Source organism: Ursus arctos, unplaced genomic scaffold, assembly GCF_023065955.2.
Source record: "Ursus arctos isolate Adak ecotype North America unplaced genomic scaffold, UrsArc2.0 scaffold_26, whole genome shotgun sequence".
In the NCBI taxonomy this organism is placed as follows: domain Eukaryota; kingdom Metazoa; phylum Chordata; class Mammalia; order Carnivora; family Ursidae; genus Ursus; species Ursus arctos.
Genome location: NW_026622941.1, coordinates 33,695,664 through 33,723,360, shown reverse-complemented (window position 1 = coordinate 33,723,360; position 27,697 = coordinate 33,695,664). Strand labels below are relative to the sequence as shown.

Here is a 27,697-nt window from a genome sequence, read left to right as displayed (position 1 = left end):
GGTATGTTGAGGTAATGAGACTTGGGAGAAAGGTGTTCCTTTCTTAGTCAACAGACAGCATTCAGGGAATATGTTAACTTGTTATTTAAAAAAAAAAGAAAAGGGCTTATGACTTTTTGTTTTTTTTTTTAAAACAGCTACTGTAGCGTACTGGGGGGCCGAAAGAGCGCATTTGGAATTAAAACCAAGGTTAAATTCTTGGCTTTGTCATCTTCTAATTATATAATACAGAGGAAGTCACCTAACCTCTTGAGCCTCGGTTTCGTTTCCTCTAAATTAAGGGCGACAATACCTTCTTCGTAGAGATTTGCGTACAGAAAATCAGTATTTTAAGGCACCTAGCAATGGCGCTCAATATTGGTTCCCGCCTTCCCCCAGGTTATCCCTCGGGTTGAGTCTGAGGAACCAAGGACCGCCGAGGCCGGGAAAGCGGTCCTACCTGAAGACCGCGGCCGGGCACTCCTCCCGAGCTGGGCTGACCTCCGAACGCCGGCCCCACCTGGGAGCACACTTCCCGCGGGATGACTGAGCATCCTCCGCCAGAGGGGCTTGGGAGCCCAGGGCTACCCCCACTACCCCGGGATGCGGTGGGGAAGCGCGGAGAACCCGGCGGAGGGGCGACGGCGGCAGCGCCCGGGCTGCAGCGGCCACCCCCACGCCGCCCGCCCGCGAACTCGCCGCGGGTGCTGGGCCGCGCTGGCCGCGTTTGAAGTCTCCGGCGCCGCCGCTGGTTGGCCGGCGCGGGTCACGTGCGCCCAGGCAGGAGTTTCCCCGACAGCTGGAGGCTGCGTGGGATCCGGCGGCGGCTCCCGAGCTCAGCGGTGCGGCCTTCCCCGCCCCCTCCTCCCTCCTCCCCCGCCCGCTTCCGCCCGGCTTATTATCCTCCTTATTGACAAACAGAGCGGCCGCGGCGGCGACTCTCAGCGTGCGTTTGTAGCCAAGCCATGGGAGACAAGAAGAGCCCCACCAGGTAACAGCGCCCGGGCCCCCGGGCCCGGACTGTGCAGGCAGCGGGGCCCTCGCGCCGGGCTTCGGGCGGCCGTCTCGCTCGCCGCCCGGGCAGCGGGGCCAGAACGGGGGCGGCGCCGCTGCTGCGCGAGCGCTGCCGCGTGAGGGGCCGGCGCCGGCCGCCCCACAATGGAGCCGCGATGGCGGCGGCCGGAGCGGCAACCCCGGGTGTCAGAGCGGCGGCGACTGCGGCCGCACCCGCGCCCTCCCCCTTCCTGACTTCCCTCCCACTCCGAGCCAGAGCGCAGCGCGCCGGGGGCCCGCGGGGCTGGGGTCTCGGAATTGGGGCGGGGGGCGGGGCGGGGGCGGCCGCGGGGCCCGGGCGCCGGGCGCGGCCTGCTGGTGACCCCGCGCCGCGTCGTGTCCGGATTGTGTCCTGCAGGCCGAAGCGGCAGCCGAAGCCGTCCTCGGATGAGGGTTACTGGGACTGTAGCGTCTGCACCTTCCGGAACAGCGCCGAGGCCTTCAAGTGCATGATGTGCGATGTGCGGAAGGGCACCTCCACCCGGTGAGTCCTGGGCCTGCCCCGCGCGCCCTCGGCCGCCCGGGTCGTGGCGCAGAGGACGCCCCTGCGGCTGCCGCCCCCTCCCGTGACACTCGCAGACCCGGCGGGAGGAGGCGAGTCTGAGGTGGTGGCCGCGATAGGAATTGGGTCAGATTGATCGCGATCCAGGCGATGGTTTGCGGTGAAGGGTAATTGAAGAGGCCGTAACGTTATTTGCTGCCAAGAGAGGATAAATTATTTAAGGGAGGCATTAGCTACTGCGATTTAATTCGTATTGCTGAGTGTAATGCTCCCCCCCCCCCATTCCGGGTATAATAATATTGGCTGCATTGTTGTGTTAGTGTGTAGGAATCAAAGAAAAACCGTGAAATCCTCTGTAGAGGCAAAAGATGTAATTTAATTTCGTTCCTCAAAAAAAAGTATCTGACTAGAGAATACACAATGGGTTAAACTTCCTTTTTTTATATGTAGACGTTTAGAAGGGTCAGATCAAGGTTTTGGTTAGTATTTTTATTCTTATTCTCTAAGATTTTATAAATAGTTGGAAGTGAGCCCAGTCACAGGGACACATTTTTACTGAAAGTATCTGAATATTTTTAGTTTGATTAAATGGCACTCTATTAGACTATACAAATGAGAATGAAATGATCTCTGCTTGTTTTCCGTCTTTATTTTATTGTAGGCTTACAGTATAATAGCTCAGTCTTTTAAAAAAACCACTTAAGTGAATTAAGTGGATAAAGAAAATCATTCTGGATATTCAAAGTCTGACATTCTTGATCTGCCAACACTTGGTTATGGAGTTCCCTTCACCTTTATAGGAAAGTAGCCTTTGAATTTATTATAATCATGTGATTTATAGCTTAATATTTAGCTATCATGTATTTTGATATTAGAAAGTGTTAGAAACTATGCTATCGCAACAGTATACTCATACTGATGTGATATACTGTTGCTTTAAAAAAGGCCTACTCGAAATTGACATTGGATTTATATATTCAGTAGAAGTTAGATTTCTAAAAGTGAGATATCCAGATTCTTAAACATCATTTACAACAATTTATTAAATTTTTAAAATGTAGAGACAAATGGTTGGCAATAACTTAAATTTTAAGATTTGCTTAGTGAAGCTAGCTGCTTTTGACATACCTGTCTTTTTGTGGATCATAATATGCTTTTTGTATATTAGTTTTCATTTACATTGGATAAAATGTATTAAGCATTTTTCATGGTATCCTTTAAGAAGCAAATTTTAAAACATATTCTAAATTTAAGAGAATAGACCATTCTAAAAAGAAAAAAAGCACCTATTTGCTAAAGTGAACGTGGCAACTATTTTTGGACCCGTGATTTAAGTGTTTTGAAAAGTAGAGTATATCTTTATATGAGGTTGGATTTGGTTTAGAATATATTTGTCTATCTATGTTAGTACTTTGTACTTCTTAAAACACTCAAGTAATTTTCACAAAATGGTTTTTGGAGGCAGGAACTTTAAAGTGGAGACAATTATTATAACCTTAATTTCTGGTACGATGTTGTTGCTTTTTGTTGTTCCCTCTCTATTTTCTTGTAGCCATTAGAAAAAATACTGAAACTAGAAGAGCCTATATGTTTATTTGCAGGGACAGCAAGGAAGGGGGGAAGCTGTTGTCCTACTCCACAGCCAGTCTTGGGGTTAGAGGAACCCTAAGAAATAGAGTAGGTGGTGGCAGCTCAGAAGAGAAGAAACAGGCTGAATACCTGGCACCTGGAAGAAGAAGGAATATAGTGCGCAGGGGAGTTGGCCCAGGACAGAGAAGTGGGCCTAGTTTAAAAGAGGCTTGAGGCCCACATGGGGGCCCCTGATATTTTTTACCAGTACATCTGAGCTCTTGTAGATCCAATTTTTAGTGGTGGAAACATTACTTGAGGAGGACTCAGAGAAGCATTGTCATTTGGATTGAAACTGAAGAGGCTCTGGGCAACTCACCAAAAGTCTAAGGGACACTCTGTTCCTAAAAGTAAGTGTTCTACACTACGACCCTCTCAGCTTCTTCCTTCCTCTCTCTGAATTGTCTCTTCTCTTTTGATTTTGGCCCTAAGTTAAACCTAAGAGCTCTAATTTCTGTGTTATCTGTTATTTTCCTGCCACTGTTTCTGCAATTCAGAGTGGAATCCATGTTTGGAAGGGCATTGTTAACAGGGCAGATATTGACTGCACCACAAAATATTTCCTTCTCTGGTAATGTTAGAAAAACAGGATTGCAGAACACTAGTGAGAAGCAAGTTTCAGGAGCTGGAAGAAATAATTTTGTACAACTGACATGTTAATTAGCAGTTAGGTTAATTTCATGGGTAAGGTTGGCGATTATCAAAGCAGGGACTGGGTAGCGGCAGAGCAGAAGATACAGTTTGCTAATGACTTGTTTGCGTGACTGACCTACGGGACTTGAATTGCTCGGGTCAAACTGACCTTTGAACTGATTCTGTCTGGAAGTTGCCAAATGTGAGGCCAAGTCTCAGCCATCCCAGACATTTGAAAAGTCTTTTCTTTTTAAACCTCCAGAGAAGATGGAGCCCATAGTCTCCCTCCAGAGTCTTTACTGACAATTTTGTCTTTAAGGAATATCGAGTTCAGATCCTTTATATTTCAACAGAAGACCCTTTTTTTTTGGCTGTATTCTTGGTAGGTCACGATTTTCTGCAGAATATATGCAATGAAATGAGGTCATATTCATAGTAGTACTTTAAAATGAAACATGGTTTGAAGTAGCTTCAATTCGTAAATTGATCAGTTATATTCTTTAAATTTATGCCATTTCTATGATTGAATTTCAGTTTTGTGCTTGCTGGCCTTAATTAGTTTAAATTTAATTAATCTCTTTTTTTATCCAGAATCTAAATAACTAGATAGTTCAAGTACCTGAAGTTTTCTACATTGTGCTCTTGTGAGAGAAGCAATGATAAATGTCATACTGACAGGAAACATTTAAAAAAGAAAAAGCTACGGTGACAAATTACTATCAAAGGTACTATACAGTCTCCTTAATCTTTATATCTCAAGTTTTTATAAGACAATGAGTGTCTCAAATATAAACCTCAGAAACTTTAGGAAATTAAGAACTGTTCTGAATCAAAAGAAAATTTAGTGTAGTGTATATAAGGGGTAGTACAATCAATGTATGATGATTGAGTTAAAATAGTATCTTATTGCCACTTCATATAGGAATGGAAATTACTGCTTGACTCAGATGGCAGATATTTAAAAATGGGAATGATGAAGCTATTTGTTTTAATTTTGAAATGTGATCTAAATGAGAACATATAGAACACCTAGTCTGTAGCAGACTTTCAGGTGCAATTTAAAGTATAACAAGAAATGTTATATTTTCTCAGGATAAGTTGTAGTAGTTCCCTTAGGTTTTTTAGAGATGTTGTTCTAGAGAACAGTGAAAAAGATTTCACACGGAAGAAAGAGCACTAGTTGTACTAGGTGTCTGACGACCGACCTGTGTTCTTAACCGTTTCAGCTACTTCGGAACCGTTTCAGCTACTTCAGTGTTCCGCAGTGTTTACTGAACATGTTGTTTTACACAAGGGTTGAGCTAGGTATTAGACATACAATGGTGAGCAAATAGATGTTTCTTTGCTTCCTTTGTAAAATTTTATGATTTTGTGGTCAAATCAGAAACATTTTGGATTATATCAAATTCTATACATGCAGTAGTATTAGTAAATCTTTTACGTGTACATCAAAGAGGTTGAAATTTTCTCATTTAAAAAAGGTAGTGTTGGGGTATCTGGGTGGCTCAGTCGGCTGGGCGTCTGCCTTTGGTTCTGATCATGATCCCAGGGTCCTGGGATTGAGTCCTTTATCGGGCTCCCTGCTGAGCAGGAAGCCTGCTTCTCCCTCTCCCCCTCCCCCTGCTTGTGCTCACTCACTGTCTCTGTCATATAAATAAATAAAATCTTTAAAAAAAATACATTAAAAATTTTTTAAAAAATAGTGTTTACAACTGAACACAGTAATATGGTCAGGCTCTGACTGTTGGTTAAAAGATAAATTATTTCAGCTTCTATAAAATGGAAGTAAATTATTTAAGATTTCCGTTTTGAAGAATTTGAAAAAACCCCAATACTCTGATAAAAATCTTTTCAGTATTACTGCTATCATATTTGCTTTCCATCTTCTAATTTGAGGTTTGTCACAGATTCTCCTACTCTTGATGTAGGAATGGGAGAAAAAATTGAGGGCCATCTAAGTCAGCTTGTTTTTCAGAAATGCAGAGTTCCCCAGCTTCCCTTACCTGTCTGAGGAGCCTTTCCAGCTACCACTCAGCTGTTGTTGTTCAGAGACTCCTTATTCTAGGAAGTTGGTTGGTTGGTTGGTTGGTTTTCCTCTTTATATCTTGGGTTAGAGTAGTCACAGGAATTCATTGTTTACAGAGATATTCCTGAAGTGATTAGTGGTTGGATTAGTGGTTTTCAAAGTGTGATCTGAGGAACCCTGGGGGTCCCTGAGACCCTTTTAGGGAGTCTGTAAGGTCTAAACTATTTTCATAATCATATTAAGATGTTATTTGCTTTTTTTGCTGTATTGACACTGCAGTGGTGACAAGGGTGGGTAAAACTGCTGGCCCCTTAGCATGAATCAAAGCAGTGGTACCAAATCGCTATCTATATTCATCATAATCTTCACTACTATGCATGTGAAGTAAAAATAACACCAGTTTCACTTAAGAATGTATTCCCTTGATGAAGCAGTAAAAGTTACTAATTTTAGGAAATCTCGTGTCTTTTTTAATATTGTCTGATGAACTGGGAAGTACAAGTAAAGCACTTCTGCTGCATACCAGAATACAGTGGTTGGTTCAAGGGAAGGCATTTGTGTAGTTGTTTGAGCTGCAAGCAGAACTAGCTGCTTTTTTCATAGAACATCACTTTTACTTGAAAGACTGCCTGGCAAACTATGGCTATTCAGACTTGGATACGTAGCACATATTTTCTTGAAAATGAACTCAGTGAGTCTGTCACGTCAAGGAAAACAATTGGTAGTACTTGTTGCCAATGATAAAAATTGAGCTTTCAAGTGAAAACTGGATTTTTGAAAATGTGTAATCACTATAGTTCCTAGTACTTTAAAGATGAAATCAGGTGGTGATATCAATGAACGTAATTTCTGATATTTTATTATGAAATTTGTTGATATTTGGAAGATCTGCATAACTCAGTGAACCAGTATTTTATAATAACCAATGTATGATGTTACAAAACCATGTGTAGATAATCCATTTAAAGTACAAAATAAACCAATAGATTTTAAGGGACTACTGTGAAAACTTTGTTGATGTGGTTTCAGCTTTCACATTGCAACTAACTTTTGAGAAATGACTACTTGTGTGTTTTCAGATAATTATGGATATAATTATGGATATAATTATCTGAAAAGGCTATTAAAATATTCTTCCCTATTTAACTACATACTTGTAGGAGTCCAGATTTTCTTCATATTTTTGAACTGAACCAACATATTGGAACAACTTGAATGCAGAAGTAGATACGACAGTCCAGATGTCGTCTGTTAAGCCAGATATTAGAAGTTTGCAAAAGTATGCATGTGCTACTCTTCACACAGAATTATTTTTGTTTTGGAAAATATAGGGTTTTTTAAAATAAAAATATTTATATTAAAATGTGCTCTTTATTTTTTTAATGAACTAATATGTATTTAAATTTTAGCTATTTTTATTTCTAATACAGTAATTTATTTTTTGCTAGATAAGACTTACATAAACAAAAGCTCTTTTAACTTTGAGAGTGTACAGAGGGCCTGAGACCAAAAAGTTTATGAAATATGATGTAGGGTTTTACTAGCTTGGGTTTCTACATCCAACAGATTTACTTCAACAGGCATTCTTTTCCTTTCATTTATCCTTTGTTGAGTAAGATCTCCCTGATAACCTAGTGACCTACTTGTTAAGCTCAGTGGCCTAATCTCACTTTTCTTTCCATGTCACCTCCATACTATTTGATGTTGGTAGCCTTTTTTTTTTTTTAATTGAAATTCTCTCTTTTTGATTTCTCTAACACAATTTATTCCTAATTTTTCCTGTATATCTCTGAAATCAATTTCTGCCCACTGAAACCTCCCTCTTCTCTATATACTTCACTTTGAACATGGCATAAACTTTCAGTCTAAGCCAGGAACTGTCATTGTCTCAACTTCGATTCTAACTCATCGTCATCCCTTATGTCCCGTCTTTGGATTGTCTCTCAAATCTGTTCCTTTTCCAGTTTATGTTGCTGTAGTTTAGAAGCCCATGTCATTTCTGTTATGAATTTTGACAAATTGGTCTTTTCTCCACAATGCTGCTAACATTATCTTCAGTATGTTTTTTGAAACTATGTGATTATGTTGGTCCCTTTATTTAAAAAAAAAAAAAAAAAGATCTCTCCAGTGAATAAAGACCTCTTTATTGAATAAAGGTTGAGCTCCTGAGTGTGGTATTCAAGGCTGTATTACTTATCTCTGAACTGCCTTCCTAACTTCGTTTCCTGCTGCATAGCCTAGCCAATCTAATGCTGCATCATCACTGAAGTATTTTCATCAAATGGCCCTTCTTAAATCCTTCTGGGATTCTAACCTCCCCACCCCAACTGTTTCATTGATTCAAACTATATAAATATATATGTAATTATTCCTTGAGGATCACCATGTTGTGGTAATACTGTCTAGATGTTTATCTGCCCTTCTGGGCAGTCTTACCCTTTTTAGTATCCCCAGAAGCTTGATAGGCATTTAAACTTTTTCAGCTAACGTTCCTTTAAATTTTACTATTGCTATTTGACACCTAGCATTGCTTTTCCAATAACTTTTTTTTAAAGTTTATTAGTTTATTTTGAGTAATCTCTACACCCAACATGAGGCTTGAACTCACAACCCTGAGAATAAGAATCACATGCTTTTCCAACTGAGCCAGGCAGGCACCCCCCAATAACTTTTAAGACTGCAAAAATGTTACCAGACTATTTCATCCATAATTTGTAGGTATATATTTTAGCATTACTTTTTAAAAATTTTTCACAATTTTGTTTTGTATTTTGATGCTATTATTTGATTCAAAGCAAGTGTTTACAATTAGACTAGTAACTGAGATGAGTGACCCTGAGTCTTCATATCTCTGTCTTTAAACATGGAAATAGTATTTTTATAACACAATAATGTTATAACACAACATGGTTATTTTGAAGATTAAGAATGTAAAGAACTTAGTGCATCTCTTTTACTTATTTTTTTCTATTACTATATTCTTGTCATATACTTAAAAAACATGTATGTGTGCAAGTAAAAATTATAATTTGCCTCTTAATTATGAAACATTTTTAACTTTACCACTTTTTTTTTTAAGATTTTATTTATTTGACAGAGACAGCCAGCGAGACAGGGAACACAGGCAGGGGGAGTGGGAGAGGAAGAAGCAGGCTCCTAGCGGAGGAGCCTGATGTGGGGCTCGATCCCAGAACACCAGGATCACTCCCTGAGCCGAAGGCAGACGCTTAACGACTGCGCTACCCAGGCGCCCCTAACTTTACCATTTTTAATTTGACATATAACAGTATATTAGTTTCATATTTCAAGGATGATAATGTGCATGAATACCTTAGCATTTTTATGGAATAATTTTAGAAAGTTGTTTTTTATTTTTATTATCTCACAACAGTTATGTAGGTCTTGGTATTCTGATTATTGAAATTTGCATAGCATGGCTAAAAATGAGAAGTATTTCTTGGCTAAAGTAAACTGAAGTCATGAAAGAGTACCGTATATTATGAAATATATTTTATTCCTCTACTTAATTTTATGTTTTCTGTTGAGTGATTTTTAAAGTTAGATAGTTGATATCGAGGGCTTGTCAAAAACTAGAATATACCAAACATAGATTTGTGATATTTGAGATTGTTTAATTGAAAGATAGTTTAGAATTCAGATTTTGCATTTGTTTGAATTTACAGAGTTTAAAGTTAATGGAACAAATTAAATTTAATTATAATTAAAATGGAACTAGTTTTTACCTTATGGTTGAGATAATCTTTTACCTATGAACTTTTTACTTTTAAAGATAAATCAATTATATAAATTAGCAGATACCTATACGACTGTAGAAATTAGGCAGACATTAAAGACATAATGGAATTTTCCCTTATCTTGTCCGGAGTCAGACTAACAGGATTAGTTGTTGATATTTTTCTATGGTTTTGTTATCGTTCTGCCTACCTAGTTAACTGCTTATTCTTCAAAATGTAGTTCACGTCTCCGTTCTCCTTGACCCATCCAAAGCATGCATGCCTTTGTTTGTCTTTTGTGCATCCCTCTGATTGTGATCTTCATCAAGCTTTAGCATTTCCTCGTAAATTCAGGCTTGATTTGTGTCTTTTTCATGAAGCTGAGTATTGTAAGAGGACGAATTATCCAGAGGGAGGAGGGTGGCTCTTTGGTTAAAGTTGTGAGAGTAGCTGTATTCTCATTTTCGAATCTGAATAGTCCCTCAGTTTGTGATGCTTATCTTCATTGTATCATTTAGCTTATTATAGTTGTGCTACATGTATGCATTTACTCTCTTGTTATGCTGTGAGTTTCGTAAGGGAAACATGAGCTTTTCGTTACCTTTTTCAAAGATGCTTGACAAAGTGCCTGGGAAATAATAGGTGTTCAAGAAAAGTTTCTTGAAAGAGGAATATACGTATTAGAAAGGAACAGTTATTGGATTTTGTTTTTGGTTGTTTTTTTTTTTTTTTAATATATAAGCTTTGAAAAAGTTGGAATTCTGATACAGGTTGTGTAAGTCATTTGGAAAAGAACCCTCATGTATACACGTGAGAATTATCAGAAGTAAATGGTAGTGAACAAACTTCTAGAATTCTGCATATGCTTAATGAAAATGTACCATATGCCAGGAATTATGCTAGGACTGTAGAATTGTGGATGAGACCCAGCCTCTGAGAGTTTGAATTCTAGGAGCAATAGATAAATGGTATTTGCTAATGAGTACAAAGAAGAAGGAATTTAGAGTTAATTTTCCAACATAGTCCTAGTTTTTGGAGAAGTCCTGTGCTCAAGTTAAGAATGAAATCAGTTATTGGTGTAGTCATTATGAGTCAAGCCCTTTGGTAAAGTGTGTTCTAACATCATGGCCAATTTCCAGTTTGATCAATGAGCTTTCTCTTAAGAAATTTAAGCACATGAAACTGCCACATCACTACTAGGTAAAACCCTCTTTTTTTCTCCTTGTATAGGTCTATGTGTGTATAGATATGTATATTTTAAAAAGGAACTGCTGCTTTTAAGATGATAATTGTTACGTAATTGAAGTAAGATTTCAGAGAACTAAAATTATTTGCCTGTGACAAGTTTACATAGGATGGTATAGATTGTTGAATGTATGTATATATATATATATGTGTGTGTGTATATATATATATATATATTTAATATTTAATTATCCCAGAAACCATCTTTTTTGAGAATAAAATAATTTTATAATGGGACTACTTTTATAATGGGACTACATTACTGAATTTAACATTTGTTTCTCAGCTATCTAACTGATTATATTGGCAGTGATTTTCAGTTTACTACTCAGGTTTTTTTTTTTTTTTTAAAGCATTGTTGAGAAAATTGAATGAGTTAATTTCTGTAAAGCCTTAATTACAGTGGCTCACTAAATGGTAGCCATTACTATTAAGGTATATATCTGAAAGAATATTTATAACATATTGCTACAAAATTATTTTTGTTATTATTGGTGGTTTCTGAGGGGTAGGAATTCAGTAAAAGCAGTATCTTTAAATTATTTATCATTCATGTGGTGATTTTCTGTGTTCAGAATGCTTTCCTATGTAGAGGCTCTCCTAAAAAAAAAAAAAAAAAAAGAATGCTTTCATATATATCCTTCCATTTACTCATCAAACCACCTTACATGGAGGAGAGGAAGATGGTCATCCAATCACAGATTAGTGTTAGAGCCTAGACTGAAATGCAGGTTGACTACTAGTTGATCTTTTCATCCTTTGTCTCCTATAAAGAGGTTTATAAAACTCTCCTATTTGAGTGAAAGGTTTCTTTGTTTATTTCTCTTTTCTTTAAGGCATTAGAGGGCCAGCATATTTTGGTAGAAAGATTAGCATTTTGTGGGGTATCAAGTTTTCATTCAAGGATTTAATGAAACAGTCTTTTTTTTTAAGACACATTTTCCTTAAATAATTGCCTTTTATAGCTTGTAATTTTAGCAGTGTTGCAAGTATGTAAAATATGTCATTGTGATTTTAAAAATAAATTATTTAACATATTTACTGAATAGTGGCAGTGTTTTGTTTATTGGCTTTCATGGTTGTTAAAATCTCTACCTTTTGTTACATGATCTGTGATAATCATCTGTTTTAGAAGATTCAGTCGGCACTTCATTTTGCAATATTGTTAATTATGGGAAATTACAGAATTACTCAGAATTTTAGAACTGGAAGAAACCTTTCAAGAGCTTCCATGGTGTTTAGTCATTTCCTGAGACAGGCTAGTTTTTATAACTTGAAAGCTTAATAGTAGAGGGATAAGATTGTCTTCAGAGAAAAAGATCTTGAGGGGTTTGGAGTAAAAATGTTGGTATTAAAACTTTTGAAATAGGTTGAGGCCACCATTGTTTGCAAATCCTTCTTGATTGGGATTTTTCAGCTCATTTTAGAGGATTTCTTGTTGTTGTACTGAGAAGTGCCAGGTAAAGCATAGCTGTTTGCTGGGTGAGGTCTTTTCTGTTTGTTGAAACTCAGCCTCTATCCTAGTATCCTTCTCCCAGGTAAGAGAAAAGGCCTAGGAAGATTGTAACTTTGTTTAAAAGTCAATAGCTTGTTAATGTCAGATTCAGCTATTTGGATTTCCAGTCCTTTTTATCACCTTGCTGTGGTAACATTTAATTTTGCTAGCAAGTAACTTCTTAAGGATTCCTTCTTGTAAATCTCATATACCTAGATCTAGCGCTGTACATCTTGATAATTTCTAACATTAAATCTACTATTTATAACTAATAAAAGAATTTATGGTAAAACTGGGCTAGCAGTATCAGGAATGAAGAACAAAATGACAGGCCCCAAAATAACTAATATTTTTCAAGTACAAATATTAACAAACTTCATTTTGATGTTTTTTATAGTAACATTTATTGTGCTGTATATCCTGACTTCTTTGATATCATAGTATTTCTTAGAGAAAAAATCCTTGTAAATACTATTTTTCTCTTTTATGGTGATACAATAAGAGTCATTAGTAGTATAATTAATAACCAATTTGACTATATGTGTGTATATGAATATGTGTGAATGATAAAAAGTTTGTGCAGCCCACTGACAATTTTTAGACATGAGTTAAACCACTTCATTTTTACACGTTTTATAGTCTGATCAGGATTCTTCACAGTCATACTTTATAGGATGTACTAGGGACGATCAACCTGTAACAGCAGCAAGTAGGTAGTATTTGATGCCAGCAAGGTGATTGCTCAAGAAGTATAGCTCTAGGTACATTTGCGGAGAAGGCAAAATTGTTTTGGTCTTCTTTCATCTTTTTCCATCCTTTTTTGCTGTTTATCTTTGGTCTCCCCAAGGCCCAGAGTCTCCTCACTAATATTCATTTCTAGGTTGCCTTTTTTTTTTTTTCCTAGCTTGCTTGAATTCTAAGATGTTCTGATTCCTTTATTTTCTTCACTCCACCAGCAGTTCTTCCTTTACTAGAAAATCTTTTTTGTTTTATCTGTTCTGTAAATCTGAATAAAGTAATTGTTTCAAATGTGAATATGAATAACCTGAGCGTGGGGGATAGAGTTATTTTTTTCTTAAGGTAGAAACTCTTATTCTGATGATAAAAGATGTGTTTGCCAGTTAGAATCAGGTAACAGGTTTCCTGGGGTAGAAATGAGCTAGCCTTCCCTCAGAGGAACCCAGAAGTTTTTGATTGTGTTGATCGGAGCCCTGAAGTCTTATGAAATTGTCTCAGTGCCTATCAATAGGAGCAAGCAAGTGGGGCTCCATGCTCCCACACTCCACTTCAGCCACATCATCTGCGCTCGGTATTGCAGAGTTCCCTGCAGTTATGTACTATAGTGGTGAAGACGTGGGACTCTGGAGCTTGATTGTTTGGGTTTAAATATTGGTCTCACCCACCACTTACTGGCTGTGTGACTGTTCGGAGGTTAATCAACTTTTTGAGCCTCAATTTTTTTGTTTATACAGTGGACTTGATAATAGCACCTACCTCATAGAGTTGTGAGGCTTAAATGAGATAATTCTTGTAAAGTACTTGACACAGTGCCTGGCATACATTAAGTCCTCAATAAATGATAGCTAAAACAATCAAATACATGAGTGGTGATATAATTTAGGGGTATAACAGTCCCTTTTGTCAAGCATGTGGGTGCAGTATGCTCTAACAAAACCAGAGCATAAAAACAAGTGTTTTCTACTAAAAGATAACATTTCCAGAAATTGCTTCAGGAATAATTTCACCTACCCACCCTCTTCCCCTACCTCCCTCTTCTCTTTCCTACCCTGTTTGCGCCTGCAGGTAGGGAGGTGTGTGTGTGTGTGTGTCCTAGTAACCTGATATGGCTTGTCACATAAACATTTGGGGCTTACCAGTAAAAGTTTTAACATCTAAAAAGCACTTTAGTAGTACAATAGTGATAAGCAGCGTATATAGACTTAAGAATTGAACAGTTAAAAACACCATTTTTTACTGTTTGCCATAGTTGAAGAGTAAGTCTGTTTCCAGGGTTGGATTGTCAGAAAGCATGGTCATGGTCTTTTTTAGGCCACTTTTGTCATCTGGTATATTATGCTGTTTGTTCTACCTCACACTCTCCAGTCCTCCACAGTTTCTTTCTTAGTTTTTATGAGTGCTCAGGTATCATCTCTCAAGAAATATTTCTTTATCTTTAAGCCAGAATGAATGTCCTTTCAATTACTCTTGAAGCATTCTATGATGGTTTTAATTATATAGTGTATTGAAATTATTTTGTTTCTGTTTCTTTCTCCCTCCCAGGACTGTAATCTCTTGGAGAGCAGTACCATTTGTCCTGGAATCACATTTCAGCTTAAATCCCCACCTTCCCATTTATAGCCATATAACCATATGGCTTTATGGTGATGATTCAGTGTGATAAATGATGTAAGGAACATAGCATAGTTCTTAGTTAATGATAATAATTGTAAGTAATATTAATAAAAATTCCCAATGCCTGTCATCATGTCTTGCATGGGTATTGATAATGCTTAAATGCAAAGAAAGGCTCTTTATCGTTTATCTGATTGCCGCTTTAAGCTGTTTTCCACTTCTTGTTTTTTATGGAACATTTATATAATATCATTTTATTTCATGAGCCTGTGAGTTGGATAGAGTATGTTTTATTACGCGCACTTTACTTGACAAAAGAACTTGTATTAACCAAAGTTACCTTCTTACTCACCAGGAGTTTAAAAAATGTTTTCTTGTGCCATCAGTATAATGTATAGTTTAAACCACAACCAATAGCATTTTATTCCGTCTTATGTCATGCTTACTTGTTTGTTGAATCTGAACTAGAGGCAGAGAAACCATTTAGTGGAAGCCATTACAATAGTCTATGCAGGAGATGGTAGTGGCCTGAACAAGGATAATGCCAGTGGGAGACAGAAATGAAGAGATTCTAGATAGATTTAGAGGAAAATTTACAGGATTTGATGGGTGGCTGGATATGGTTCTGGGAGGTAGGAAGTTGGGTTGTAGAGAGGGAAGAATCAAGGATGACTCCCAGGATTTTGGCTCAGGTAAGCAGCTTGGTAAATGTGCTTTTCATTGACATAGGAAATAGGAGGATAGACAGTTTTGGGGAAAGGTAGTATTTCACTTTTAGATTTGTTGAATTTCAGGTATCTGAGGGAAATCTGAGGGGGAAGATCTGTGAGACAGTTTGGGTATGTGGGGCTTAAGTTTATGAAGGAAAACAGGGCTATAAATAAATACTTGGTAGTAGTCATCAGCATGCATGATCGAGTTGAAGCTATGGGAGTAGGCAAGACAGATCAAGGAGAGAATAGACTGCATAGCATGAGAAAAGAGAACCCAGGACAGAACCTTGAGAAAAATCACGACGTTTTTGTGATGGTAGAGGAAGAGCGTCCCACCAAGGTGAAGAAAGAATTGGAGGAGAAAGAGAAATAGGGAGAAAGAAACCCAGGATAGTGTAATGTTACAGAAACAGGGAAGAGATTTTCAAAAGGAGAGGATATGGTGAGCCATGTCAAATGGCCTCTCGTCAGATAGAATCTTAATTTTTCCTTTGCATTCTGTTTAATATTTATTTAAGCAGGTGTTAAAATTTATATTTTAAGTTATAACAAGATAATAATCCTGCATAGTGCTTGTACTAAGCTTTTCATGAAAGTTATAATAGTTCTATCTATAGGTTAAATAAAGGAAGTTAATATTGGTAGGTCAGGAGATGAGTAAAATTATGTTAGTGATCTATCTCAAGGAAGAATGCTCTAATTATCTAGTAAAATCTGTCGTTAAGCCTGTACTTTTACAGGTGGCTCCTGATTGTAGATACAAAAATTAGTAGACTTAATTTAAAAAATTGGGTCCGTCTTGGTATCAAGAATTTTTTAAGTGCTAAATAAATGTAATTGCATACTTGTGCGGGGGAGCATGTATGGTTTAAAGAAGCTCTTCTGTTTTTAGAAGGAATGAATCATAGCACTCTATTGATCAGCTAACCAAGCAAATCACAGCACTTTTCATAAAACTGTGTTTGGTTAGTAAAGTAATAGTTATTTGTGGAGTATATTGGATTTGATGTGATTCATGATTCAGATTTTATGAGTGCTGAATAACCAAGTTATTTAGAATATAGGCAGTAGTTTGAAAACTATCACTGTTGACTTCAGACTATATTGGAATTTATGTTAGAAAAATTTGCCATTGTTTTGTAAATCAGTTTTATACAGAAAATGTGCACTTATACATTTTAGAGATGGTTATTAAGAATTGCTTTGAAAACTAATACAGACCTCACGATCTGGTCAGATTAATTTTAATATCAAAAGTTGAAAAAGAACATAATTACAGAGTAAAGAAAGGTTAGACTTCATTTTCATGCTGGCATAGTTGTTGGCACTGAGAGTACCATTAGCTTTTATTTTTGTGTGTTAATTTGGGTACTAACTATAGTTGGTATATAAAGGATTACATATAATGCTCCTGACATTTTGGACTAGGATCAGGAAAATGTTTCCTCGGACTAGAAGCTATAAAGAATAGATGATATTAACTGTTTATGGAAGTATACCATTTTAAGATATGGTTTGTAAAATGTGCTTAATTAAGGGACCTGGGGTATCTGTTAAATTAGGAAGGTCAAAATGTTATTGAAGATCAATTAATGTGATTAAGGTATCCTTAGGAAGAATGAGTAGAACATAAAATGATGTAAAAGAAAAATCACACAGCATTATAGCACTGGACAATTGGTTAGTATTTAGCATAGTACAAGAGGTGGTAGGAAGTGAGAGATGCTTTTGATGGTCACTAGAGTGATACTTTATTCTGGGGTCGTGGTAAATTAGTCTTCTTTATATTAACTAGTTCTTAACATCATTCAAGTAAAAAGTAGTTTGTAGACACAGCAACCAGTTTCAAGGCTGCTACCGTACACTTAGTCTGTGCAGTATGCAGTCTTTTAATGCTTTGGCCCTGTCCGAATATGTTGATACTGGGAAAGAAATGCCCTGGTTATCAGTTTGGTGAAATTGGTTGATAAAATTCTGTCATTGATTGTATCTGCTTTAGTTTTAGTTTGAATCTTTGGAATTAAAAACGAAGAACCAGATCAAAATTGGGACCCCATCCATCAACTCATAGGTATTATTTTTCTATGAGTTCTCATTTAGATAGCTAATTGGCATTTGATTTATCACTTTTGGTTTAATACTAATTACTTTGTAAAGCTTTCTGTGTTAGTTAGCTGTTAGTGTATTTGTGCAACAAATACCCCAAAATTAAGTGGCTGAAAATAATAAACATTTATTATCGTATCCTTTTTTTTTTTTTTTTTTTTTTTTTTTTTTGAGTCGAGAATCGGAAGCAGCCTATCTGGTGATTCTGATTCAGGGTCTCAAGCCAACTGAGGGAGGATCATTTCCAAGCTTACTCATGTGGTTGTCAGCAGGCCTTAGAACACCTGTTTCCAAGTTACTCACGTGGCTGTCGGCAGGCCTCAGGACTCTGGCTGTTAGCCAGAGACATCAATTTCTTGGCCACATGGGCTTCTCCATGGGGCTGCTCACAATATGGCAACTTGTTTACTCCAAAGCAAGGTATCTGAGTGAGAGCCCCCAAAACAGAAGCCAGTCTTTTTATAACCTAATTTTGGGAGTGATATCCTGTTACTCTGCTAAATTCTGTTCCTTAGAAGTGAGTCACTAAATCCAGCCCATACTCAAGGGGAGGAGATTACAGAAGGGCTTGCATACCAGGAAGAGGTGGGATCATTGTGGGCCATCCTAGAGGTTGCCCACCACACTATCCTTTAAAGTTGAAAACTTTTTGTTGTTGCAGAATTCCTTCTTGGAAGGAAAGCTTATGGGGGAAACTCAAAATATAAAATAGATAAATAAAAAGTTCTGTCCGGGGCACCTGGATGGCTCAGCTGGTTAAGCGTCTGCCTTTGGTTCAGGTCATGATCCTGGGGTCCTGGGAGAGAGCCCATGTCAGGCTCCCTGCTCAGCAGGGAGTCTGCTTCTCCCACTCGCTCTGCTACTCCCCCTGCTTGTGCATGTGCGTGCTCTCTCTTTCTCTTTCTCTGTCAAATAAATACATAAAATCTAAAAAAAAAAAAAAAAAAAAAAAAATTCTTCTGTCCAAAACAGGGGTTCTAGGGAGGTGGGTCTTAGCTGCTATCATCCTTCCCCTTTAGCTTCCAAACAATTTGAATATTAGTATCTTTACCATCAAATGTCAGTCAAGAACATGAATACTGTTTTTCTCATATTTTCATTTTAGAATTTGTCAACAGTTGAAAAATTCTAGCTTATAAAAATCCAGTATTGCGACATGGAAAACAGTTTGTATTAATGTTTCTGGCAACTTTTGAAGTAGAGTAACTTCCTTTAGTAATCTAGTGTAATGCCTGGTTTTGTAGTATTAGCAGATGTAATTTATATATTATAGTGTTAGCAGTTTTGTAGTATTAGCAGATATAATTTATATATTGGTGTGATAATGATAGTGATTTACTTACGAACCGCTGCCTGAAATGTTTTACTACCTATTCCAAATTATGTGTATTTCTAAAAGTCCACAAATATATAGTGGTATTTGGAATTCAATTTTAATATTAAAATGTTCTTATCACTTTTATGCTATAAATTGTGATTCCTGATCAATAATATAAATTACTTATTTTCCTTATCTTGCAGTATAAAGAATATAGTTTCACAATAATAATACCAAAATTAATAACAAACAATAAATCTGTAAGTTTAAAATTTCTTTATGTAGTTCTTTTAGTCATTAGACTATGTCCCTCTAAAGGTGTATAAAATCATTTGAAAACCATTTCTGGGTCGTTATGTCAACAGTTTGATATATAGTTGGATTCTGGGCATTGTTTCCAAATGCTTTATTTACATTAACTTAATTCCTTCTACTGCCCTGCAAACTAGGTTCTGTTATTATCCTTATTTTACTGATGAATATAGTTTTTGCCATCTTGATTTTAAGTTGATTTATGTTAACAAGAAAATAGTACTGGCTTTGTTTGTTTCTCTATGGATTGCTGCGGTGGGAAGTAGTGGATAAAACTGAGGGAAAGAAAATTTTTAATTAGGAAATGAGATGGTATTTATAATTTAGGGACCTCAAGGGTAGTATACCCTGGGACTGAAAGTGCAATAGGTCATAATGGACTCAATTCAATTCAAATATAAACACACATCACTCCCATGTTTGTTTACATATGAGCCATCAATAATGTCACTTAAATACGTGTGAATATGTGTATAATATAAAATTTTATTATGCTGTTACAGGATTCCAAGTCCAGGATTTACCATGAACAACATTCTACAACCATAATACCTTACATTAGGATTTTAAATTTTAATTGAAAATTAGAAAATAAAGTGCCTGAAATCATCACAACCAGTTGTAATTTAAATTGCTTCTAGCCAAAATATAATGTCCAAACCAGTGAGTAGTATTGGAAGTGAATGTTAGCTACCACAGTTTTTTCACAAGTTCAGATTGATTTTATGGAGTAGATTTTCATTACTGAAATGCTTGATTTTGGTTCTTAATTACTAGGAGTACCTTTTTGTGGATGAGTGTTGTAATTATTAGAGCTTACACAAGATAGTTTTGAATAGAGCATCCTAATTTCTGGAATTTCTTTTCTAAATTATTCTTATAAAATTCATGTTAGTTGAGCTTATAGCATGATAACAACAAGCAGCTTTCAAAGCTGGTCTCTAAGTGACCCTTTTGGTTACTTCAAAATGTTTTCAAGGTATTTTAATTCTCTTGAGTTACCTTAAAAATGCAGTTGATTCTATTTTAAATTCATAAGATGAATCTAAATGGAGACTGCATTTGCTGTAAGTAAAAATTGGAAATTTTTAGTTCTTAGCGACATCTGTTATTCTAGCTTATACCAAAAGGATAAAATATCTGGGCTATTGCACCTGTATCTATTTTATTAATCGAAAAATGTAGAACCTTTGTGCCAGGTACTTGTTCACTCTCAGGTAATAGAAGTTAACTAGGAATCTAGAAGAGTTAACTCTAGAGGACACTTTTGGTATTTATTTCTGTATTACAGTTACAAATGAAAGTCTGTATAGTGCCCCTGTTTGTATGAATGGGTCATTTAAAAACAAGTGCAGTAATTACTCCAGATTTATTTTTAAAAAGCATATGATTTTTCCAAGACAAGTTATATCTTTAAATTAAGTAGGAATCTAGCAAATATCTTAACATGTGCTGTCAACCTTTACTAAATACAAACACGTCATAAAGAGTGAAATGTAAGATTTTCAATAGAATTACATTTTCAACTTGTTTTTGTTGAATGATAAGTTTATACACCATTTTATTCTGTTTATTTAGTATTTTTTAAAAATTAACATATAATGTATTATTTCTTTCAAGGATACAGGTCTGTATCCTATTTACTTTTAAAACAAAGGAAAAGCTGGTGCGCCTGGGTGGTTAAGCGTTGGACTCTTAGTTTCAGCTCAAGTCCTGATCTCAGGGTTGTGAGATCAAGCCCCATGGCGGGCTCTGCGCTCAACACAGGGTCTGCTTAAGACTTTCTGTCCCTCTTCCTTTGACCACTCGTGCTGTGCTCGCTCTCATGTACCTGATTAATATGTATTGAGTTAAAGGTAATAGAATGTTTTCATGTGAGCTTGAAGATGAAATTCTTCTGAGGAGACCTTTTTTTTCTCTTTTGTTAGAAGTCAGGGTTTTGGGGTGCCTGGGTGGTTTAGATGGTTAAGCGTCTGCCTTTGGCTCAGGTCATGATCCCAGGTTCCTGGGATGGAGCCCACATCGGGCTCCCTGCTCATTGGAGAGCCTTCTTCTCCCTCTTCCTCTGCTGCTCCCCCTGCTTGTGCTCTCTTGCTTTGTCAAATGAATAAATAAAATCTTAAAAAAAAAAAAAAAAAGAAGTCAGGGATTTTTTTGTTTTTTTTAATGACTGGGCCATTTTTAGGCAGTTATTTAAAATGCATAACAGCTAATCAAAACTATGGCTCTGCTACTCTGTAGAAGTATTTAAATTAAAATCAGCATTATTATTTATCAGTGGCCTGGCATACATTTATATATGTGTGTGTGCTTGGTTTCTTATAGGTGACAAACGGCTATTTAAAGACTTCTTGAGCGATAAAAGGGAATAGTATTGATGTTTTTTATCTGAAGTCTTACAGATTGTTAGTTCACTGTGGCCTCTACACCAAAATATGGTGAATGTTAATGACAGTGGCTAGTTAAGAAATGGCTGATTTTGATCAACAAACTATCCTTGTACTGATATTAAAAAGTGATGATGGTGTTTCAGTGTAATGGAATAGTCTAATTGCTGATATTTTTTGTATATTAAATATAGCTGCCATTATAATGGGAATTTAAAAATGAAACCATTCAAATCATATTTTCTTTTCCTTCTCTTTCTGATAGTGCCGGAAGTTTCTGTTGGCATTGTAGTTAGCAAATTGTTTCTGTGTTTACTTTGGAGCATGCATATGCAGTTATCTGGTGAATTTACACCCCTTTCCCCTGTAGTTCTACGTGTATTAATGATCTCAAATAAAATTAATCTTCTTATTCTGCTAGAGAAGAAAAAGCTGGATCACTTACCAGTAACTGGAGTTCTCCTATTGGGTAATCTCCACAGATCCACATTCTTTGAAGTTATTGTGAATGCCTCGAGGACCAAGGAACCGTTGAAATTTCCAATTTCAGGAAGGTAAGCAAGTGCACTGAAGCATGTCTCTAGCATCTCCCAAATCCCCTCCCCCCAACTTTCTTACATATACGTCTGTACTGCATGCCCCCTCAGTTCCAGTGGATGCCCATCATGAAGATTCTCATGCTGGACAGAAGGGCAAGAGAGGTGGATCTGTGAGGGAAAAGACCCAATAGGATAACTCAAGTTACTGGTGAGTAATCTAGTTTTCACAAACTCGAGATTTTTTTCTCACATTTCTTCTCTTTAGAATGAGTTTGTTTAATTACAAAGAAGAAAGCTGTATGCAATAGCTTCATTTTATAAATTTGATGTAGACTATGGAATTTATTGTATGGATGATAAATACCTAGTTCTTAATGGGTGTATGAATAAGTGTGACATTAATTTTAAAGAGTATCACTTACATAATAGCTGTTCATAAAAATTATGTGTCTATTACCTTTTGGTAAATAGTGTAATACTTCTAAAGCAATTTAAGGAAGCTATGTGTTGAATTATTTTGTAAATTCCTTCATTTGTGATGTTGCTTTTATATGAAGTAAATACTTATATGGTAAAACTTATGCTTATGTCAAATTTGGCCAAATTCTTTTGGCATAGTACTGAAAAACAAAAAATAATTTTATATTAATTGACTAGCACTTCTTACTGATACAGTTTTCAGTGTACCTTTTAACTCATTGTAGGTATATTTGGAAAATAATTCAGGGTGTGTTACAGTTCTATTTACCACTTCCTTGTTCATAATAGATGGACTTATTAATGTGATGGGTGGCACAATTGGTTCATTGTGAGTCTCTGCTTCCACAAGTACCAGAAAATTTACTGAACTGGCGTGTAAATGTTAGAATTGGACAGAATTCCTTGCTTCTAATTTCTCTGTCACTTATTCTGCTTTGTTACCAGGTTATCCTTTCTAAAAGGGCCTGTAGTGGTGCTCTTTTCAAGTTGTTTTATAAAATTTTCATCCATTTGCTGGGTACTTAAGGCCTCTCATAATCCAATCCCATCCTATTTATCCAGCCTTAATTTCTTCACTTTGAAACTTTTCTTTTGGTCTTACTTGTTTACTTGTTATATTTATACTTTGGGGCTTGTGCTTTGCCATTTTTTAAAAATGACTTTCTTTTTATTCTGCTTTTCTATACTCTAAGGTTGAGATCAGGTCCTGTCCCTTACACAATTTCTTTTATGCTAGCATCTGTCTGTGACCTCCATTTCCTCAGTGGAAAAATGAGACTGCTATGGGGATTGAATTAATTTGTAAACACTCTTGTTAACTATTATTTGATTGTAGATGGAACATTTCTGTGATTATGGATATAATTTTCATCTGTATGACGGTTTAGCCTTTAAGTATTGGCTGTGGGTGATATTGCTATTTCTTTGATATGAAACTCTTAAGCTGATTTGTATGATCATGGAGAAAAAGGATAGGATTTTATTGTTTTAAATTTTATTTAGTTCCTAACATCAGTGACTGGGATTAAATTATACCCATTAAAAAGTAGTTTTACACGTAGTTGGTAGAAAAAACTTAGTTTTTCATGAATATATTTACCAGTTTCCTCATTTATAAAACAGGGTCATTTGGCTTATCAATCTTGTTTGTATTGTCAGTTTTTCTTAAGAACAACAGTTTTTTCCCTTTGAAACTGGAATAGTGACATTATAATTGTTTAGTGCAATATAAATTTCTTCTATGGGACATTAAAATAGAATGTACAGTTTTGAGAGAGTTAACTAGTTTGGCTTCACTTTAAAACTTTGTGTAGTGTTAGAAAACAAACTGGAAATTCAGTGTACTTGATTTTTGAGGTTTAAATATCTTAGAAGACTATTGCTTGATTTTCAGAAATGTTTGGATTTAAGAATACCTGTCTGAAGAAGCAGTAATTGAAATCTAATTTCTGGTTGCTTAAGGAAGGGAATGACAGATTGTCACTTTTAAATAGTCACCAGAGAACCAATTCAGGTCCAATTAGACAAACCAAAGAAAACATTTAAATGACTTAAGCGCTTGTTTTGAATTTCCTTCTGCACATCCAGTTTCATCATTTCTTTGGTATGATAGTGCTATGGTATATTAAGAATATCCTTATTCTTTATTCTTTAGAAGTACATGCTGAGAAATTTAGAAGGAAATATGATAGGTTCAGAAAAAAAGTGTGGGTATTTGGGTGTGGTGTGTATGTGTGTCTGTAGAGAGAGATAAAAGAAGAGATAAAGCAAATGTGGCAAATGTTAACAATTGTGAATCTAGGTGAAGGGTATATAGGGTATACATTATACTTTCAAGTTTTCTGTGGTTTTGATATTTTTCAAAAAAAAAAGTTGAAAGTGTTTTAAAAAGAACTGTATTGTGCTTCAATTTCTCTAATTCTAAAATGGGAATAATAGAACTTGTTCTTTCTGTGCCTTGATACAGGTAGGCCCAGTGGGGGATACATTTGGTAGACTAGCAGTCAAGAGAACTTTAAGAAGTAGGTTTTTTTTTTTTTTTTTTGACATTAAAGAAGAGTTTTATAGCAGACAACTTTTAAAGTACATTTCACGTAAAAGCATATTAGCTTAAAATATATCCCTTTTTCTTATTCGGAGCATATTACATTATAATTGAACAAGAGCAGTGAAGAAGCAATAAATATGTAGAAATATATGAAGTAACTAATTGAAATACAAAAATATAGCTAGTTCTAAAATAACTCTGTAAATGGGCAAAAAAGAAGATTAGACCTAGCTGAAGAGAGAAGTTGTTAATTTCGAGATAAAACTGATAACTCTTCCAGGACGCGTATAGCAAAATAAAGAGATAAAAAGAATGAAAGAAATGCTAAGTCACCTTAGAAGTAGGTTGAAAAGCTCCAGTGTAAGTCTGATTGGAGTTCCAGCAGAGAATACAGAGAATGGTGGAGAAGCAGTATTGAAGAAAAAATGACTAAACATTTTCAAGAATTTTTTTTTTTAAAGATTTTATTTATTTATGTGACAGAGAGCCAGCAAGAGAGGGAACACAGCAGGGGAGTGGGAGAGGAAGAAGTAGGCTCCCAGCGGAGGAGCCCGATGTCGGACTCGATCCCGGAATGCTGGGATCACCAAGAATTTTTTTAAAAAGTAAAAAGTGTTGAATAATTAGAACTGAATCATAACAAAAGCATTGTATCAGAACTTGAAGGATATAGGAAAAGTGGTGCTTAGGGGTGATTTTATAACCTTAAATGCATGTATTAAGTTCAAAGAAAATAAATGAGCCAGATAGTCAACTCAAAAACTAAAAAAAAGAAAAAGAAAGTAAAAGCTAAGAAAGAAGGGAGGAAATAAAAATAAAAATAGAATTTGGTGAAATAGAAAAGAATCAACAATAAAAACAATAGCAATGTTTATTCAAATCAGAGCTAGTTCTTTTTAGTTGATTAAGTTCTGGACATACTCCTCAAAAAACAGATGGTGCAACTAATAAAATTTAAAATGAGATATAACTACAAACACAATTATAGATTTAAAAATAACAAGAAATCACAATTATATATATATGTTGTAATATATATTACATTATATATTATATATGTATATATAATATATATATATTTTAAAAACCAGGTAAACTGGATTATTTTCTAGGGGAAAAAATCATTCCAAAATTGTAAAGAAAATATCTAAAGAAATTTAAAAACCATTAAAAAAATTAAAGTTGTAGGAAACTTCCCTAAGAGGAATAGGTTTTTATTTTTTAAATTAAAAAAAATTTTTTTATATTAATTTTTTATTATGTTATGTCACCATACAGTACATCCTTAGTTTTTGATGAAATGTTCCATGATTCATTACTTGCGTATAACACCCAGTGCACCATCCAATACATGCCCTCCTTAATTTAAAAATAACAATTTATTCAAAATCATTAGCCATCAAGGAAATTCAAATCAAAACCACACTGAGATACCACCTTACGCCAGTTAGAATGGCAAAAATAGACAAGGCAAGAAACAATTGTTGGAGAGGATGTGGAGAAAGGGGATCCCTCCTACATTGTTGGTGGGAATGCAAGTTGGTACAGCCGCTCTGGAAAGCAGTGTGGAGGTCCCTTAAAAAGTTAAAAATTGAGCTACCCTATGATCCAGCCATTGCACTACTGGGTGTTTACCCCAAAGATACAGACGTAGTGAAGAGAAGGGCCATATGCACCCCAATGTTCATAGCAGCAATGTCCACAATAGCTAAATCGTGGAAGGAGCCGAGATGCCCTTCAACAGATGACTGGATTAAGAAGTTGTGGTCCATATATACAATGGAATATTACTCAGCAATCAGAAAGAACAAGTTCTCAACATTTGCTACAACATGGACGGCACTGGAGGAGATAATGCTTAGTGAAATAAGTCAAGCAGAGAAAGACAACTATCATATGATTTCTCTCATCTATGGAACATAAGAACTAGAATGATCAGTAGGGGAAGAAAGGGATAAAGAAAGGGGGGATAATCAGAAGGGGGATGAAACATGAGAGACTATGGACTATGAGAAACAAACTGAGGGCTACAGAGGGGAGGGGGGTGGGGGAATGGGATTGACCGGTGATGGGTAGTAAGGAGGGCACATATTGCATGGTGCACTGGGTGTTATACACAACTAATGAATCATCGAGCCTTACATCGAAAACCGGGGATGTACTGTATGGTGACTAACATAATATAATAAAAAATCATTATTAAAAAAAATAAAATAAAATAAAATAAAAAAATAACAATTTAGGGGTGCGTGGGTGGCTCACTCAGTTAAGCATCCAACTCTTGATCTGAGCTCAAGTCTTGATCTCTGAGTCGTGAGTTTAGGCCCTACGTTGGGCTCTACACAGAGTGTGGAGCCTATTTAAAAAAATAAAAATAAAAATGGAAACTTTATTGAGCTATAATTTGCAAATCCTGTCATTTATCCATTTAAAATGTACAAATCAGTGGCTTTTAGTATTTTTAGAGTTGTGCAGCCTTTACTCTGATGTTTTAGAATATTTTCTCACCCCAAAAAGAAACTGTTGTACCTGTTAGCAGTCAGTCCCAATTCTCCTCAAATCCTCCAGACTTAGGCAACCACTGATTTACTCTGTTTCTATAGATTTGCCTATTCCAGACATTTCATATAAATGGAATCATCCAATATGTGGCCTTTTGGGACTCACTTCTTTCACTTACCGTAATATTTTTCAGGTCCATGTCATAACATATATCAGTGCACTTTCTTCTTTTCATGGCCAAATAATAGTTCATTGTGTGTGTGTATATATATATATATACACACACACACACACACACACACACACACACCACATTTTGGTTTTCCTTTCATCAGTTGAGGGCTATTTGGATTATTCTGCATTTTTTGCCTATTATGAATAGCTGCTATCAGCATTTATGTACAGATTTTTGTGTGGATATACATTTTCATTTCTCTTGGATATATACCTAGGAATGAAATTACTAGGTCATATGTAACTATGTTAAACCTTTTGAGGAACTGCCAGACTGTTTTCCAAAGTGGCTGTGCCATTTTACTTTCCCACCACAGTATATGAGGGTTCTAATTTTCCACACCCTCACCAACACTTTCATTATCTGTCCTTTTTATTTTATCCATCCTCACTGTGTGAAGTGGTATCAGA

At 36.2% G+C, this 27,697-nt stretch overlaps 1 protein-coding gene across 5 annotated transcripts in view; it reads left to right on the top strand.

Annotated features, from left to right (window-relative positions):
* The first annotated feature begins 757 nt into the window (after positions 1–757).
* YAF2 (YY1 associated factor 2) overlaps positions 758–27,697 on the top strand; it is an 81,760-nt gene continuing 54,820 nt past the window's right edge. For 2 of the 5 annotated variants that reach the window (XR_007189471.2, XM_026502087.4), the window contains exons 1-3: positions 779–970; positions 1,391–1,516; positions 21,967–22,038. Coding sequence is in view for 3 of the 5 variants with exons in the window: in XM_026502087.4 (XP_026357872.1) it covers positions 945–970; positions 1,391–1,516; positions 21,967–22,038 (224 nt within the window). In the remaining 2 variants the exon portion in view is untranslated. Of the gene's footprint in view, positions 971–1,390; positions 1,517–21,905; positions 22,039–27,697 lie in introns of those variants that run through there. The other 3 variants (XM_026502089.4, XR_007189472.2, XM_026502088.4) reach the window with 3 other exon arrangements.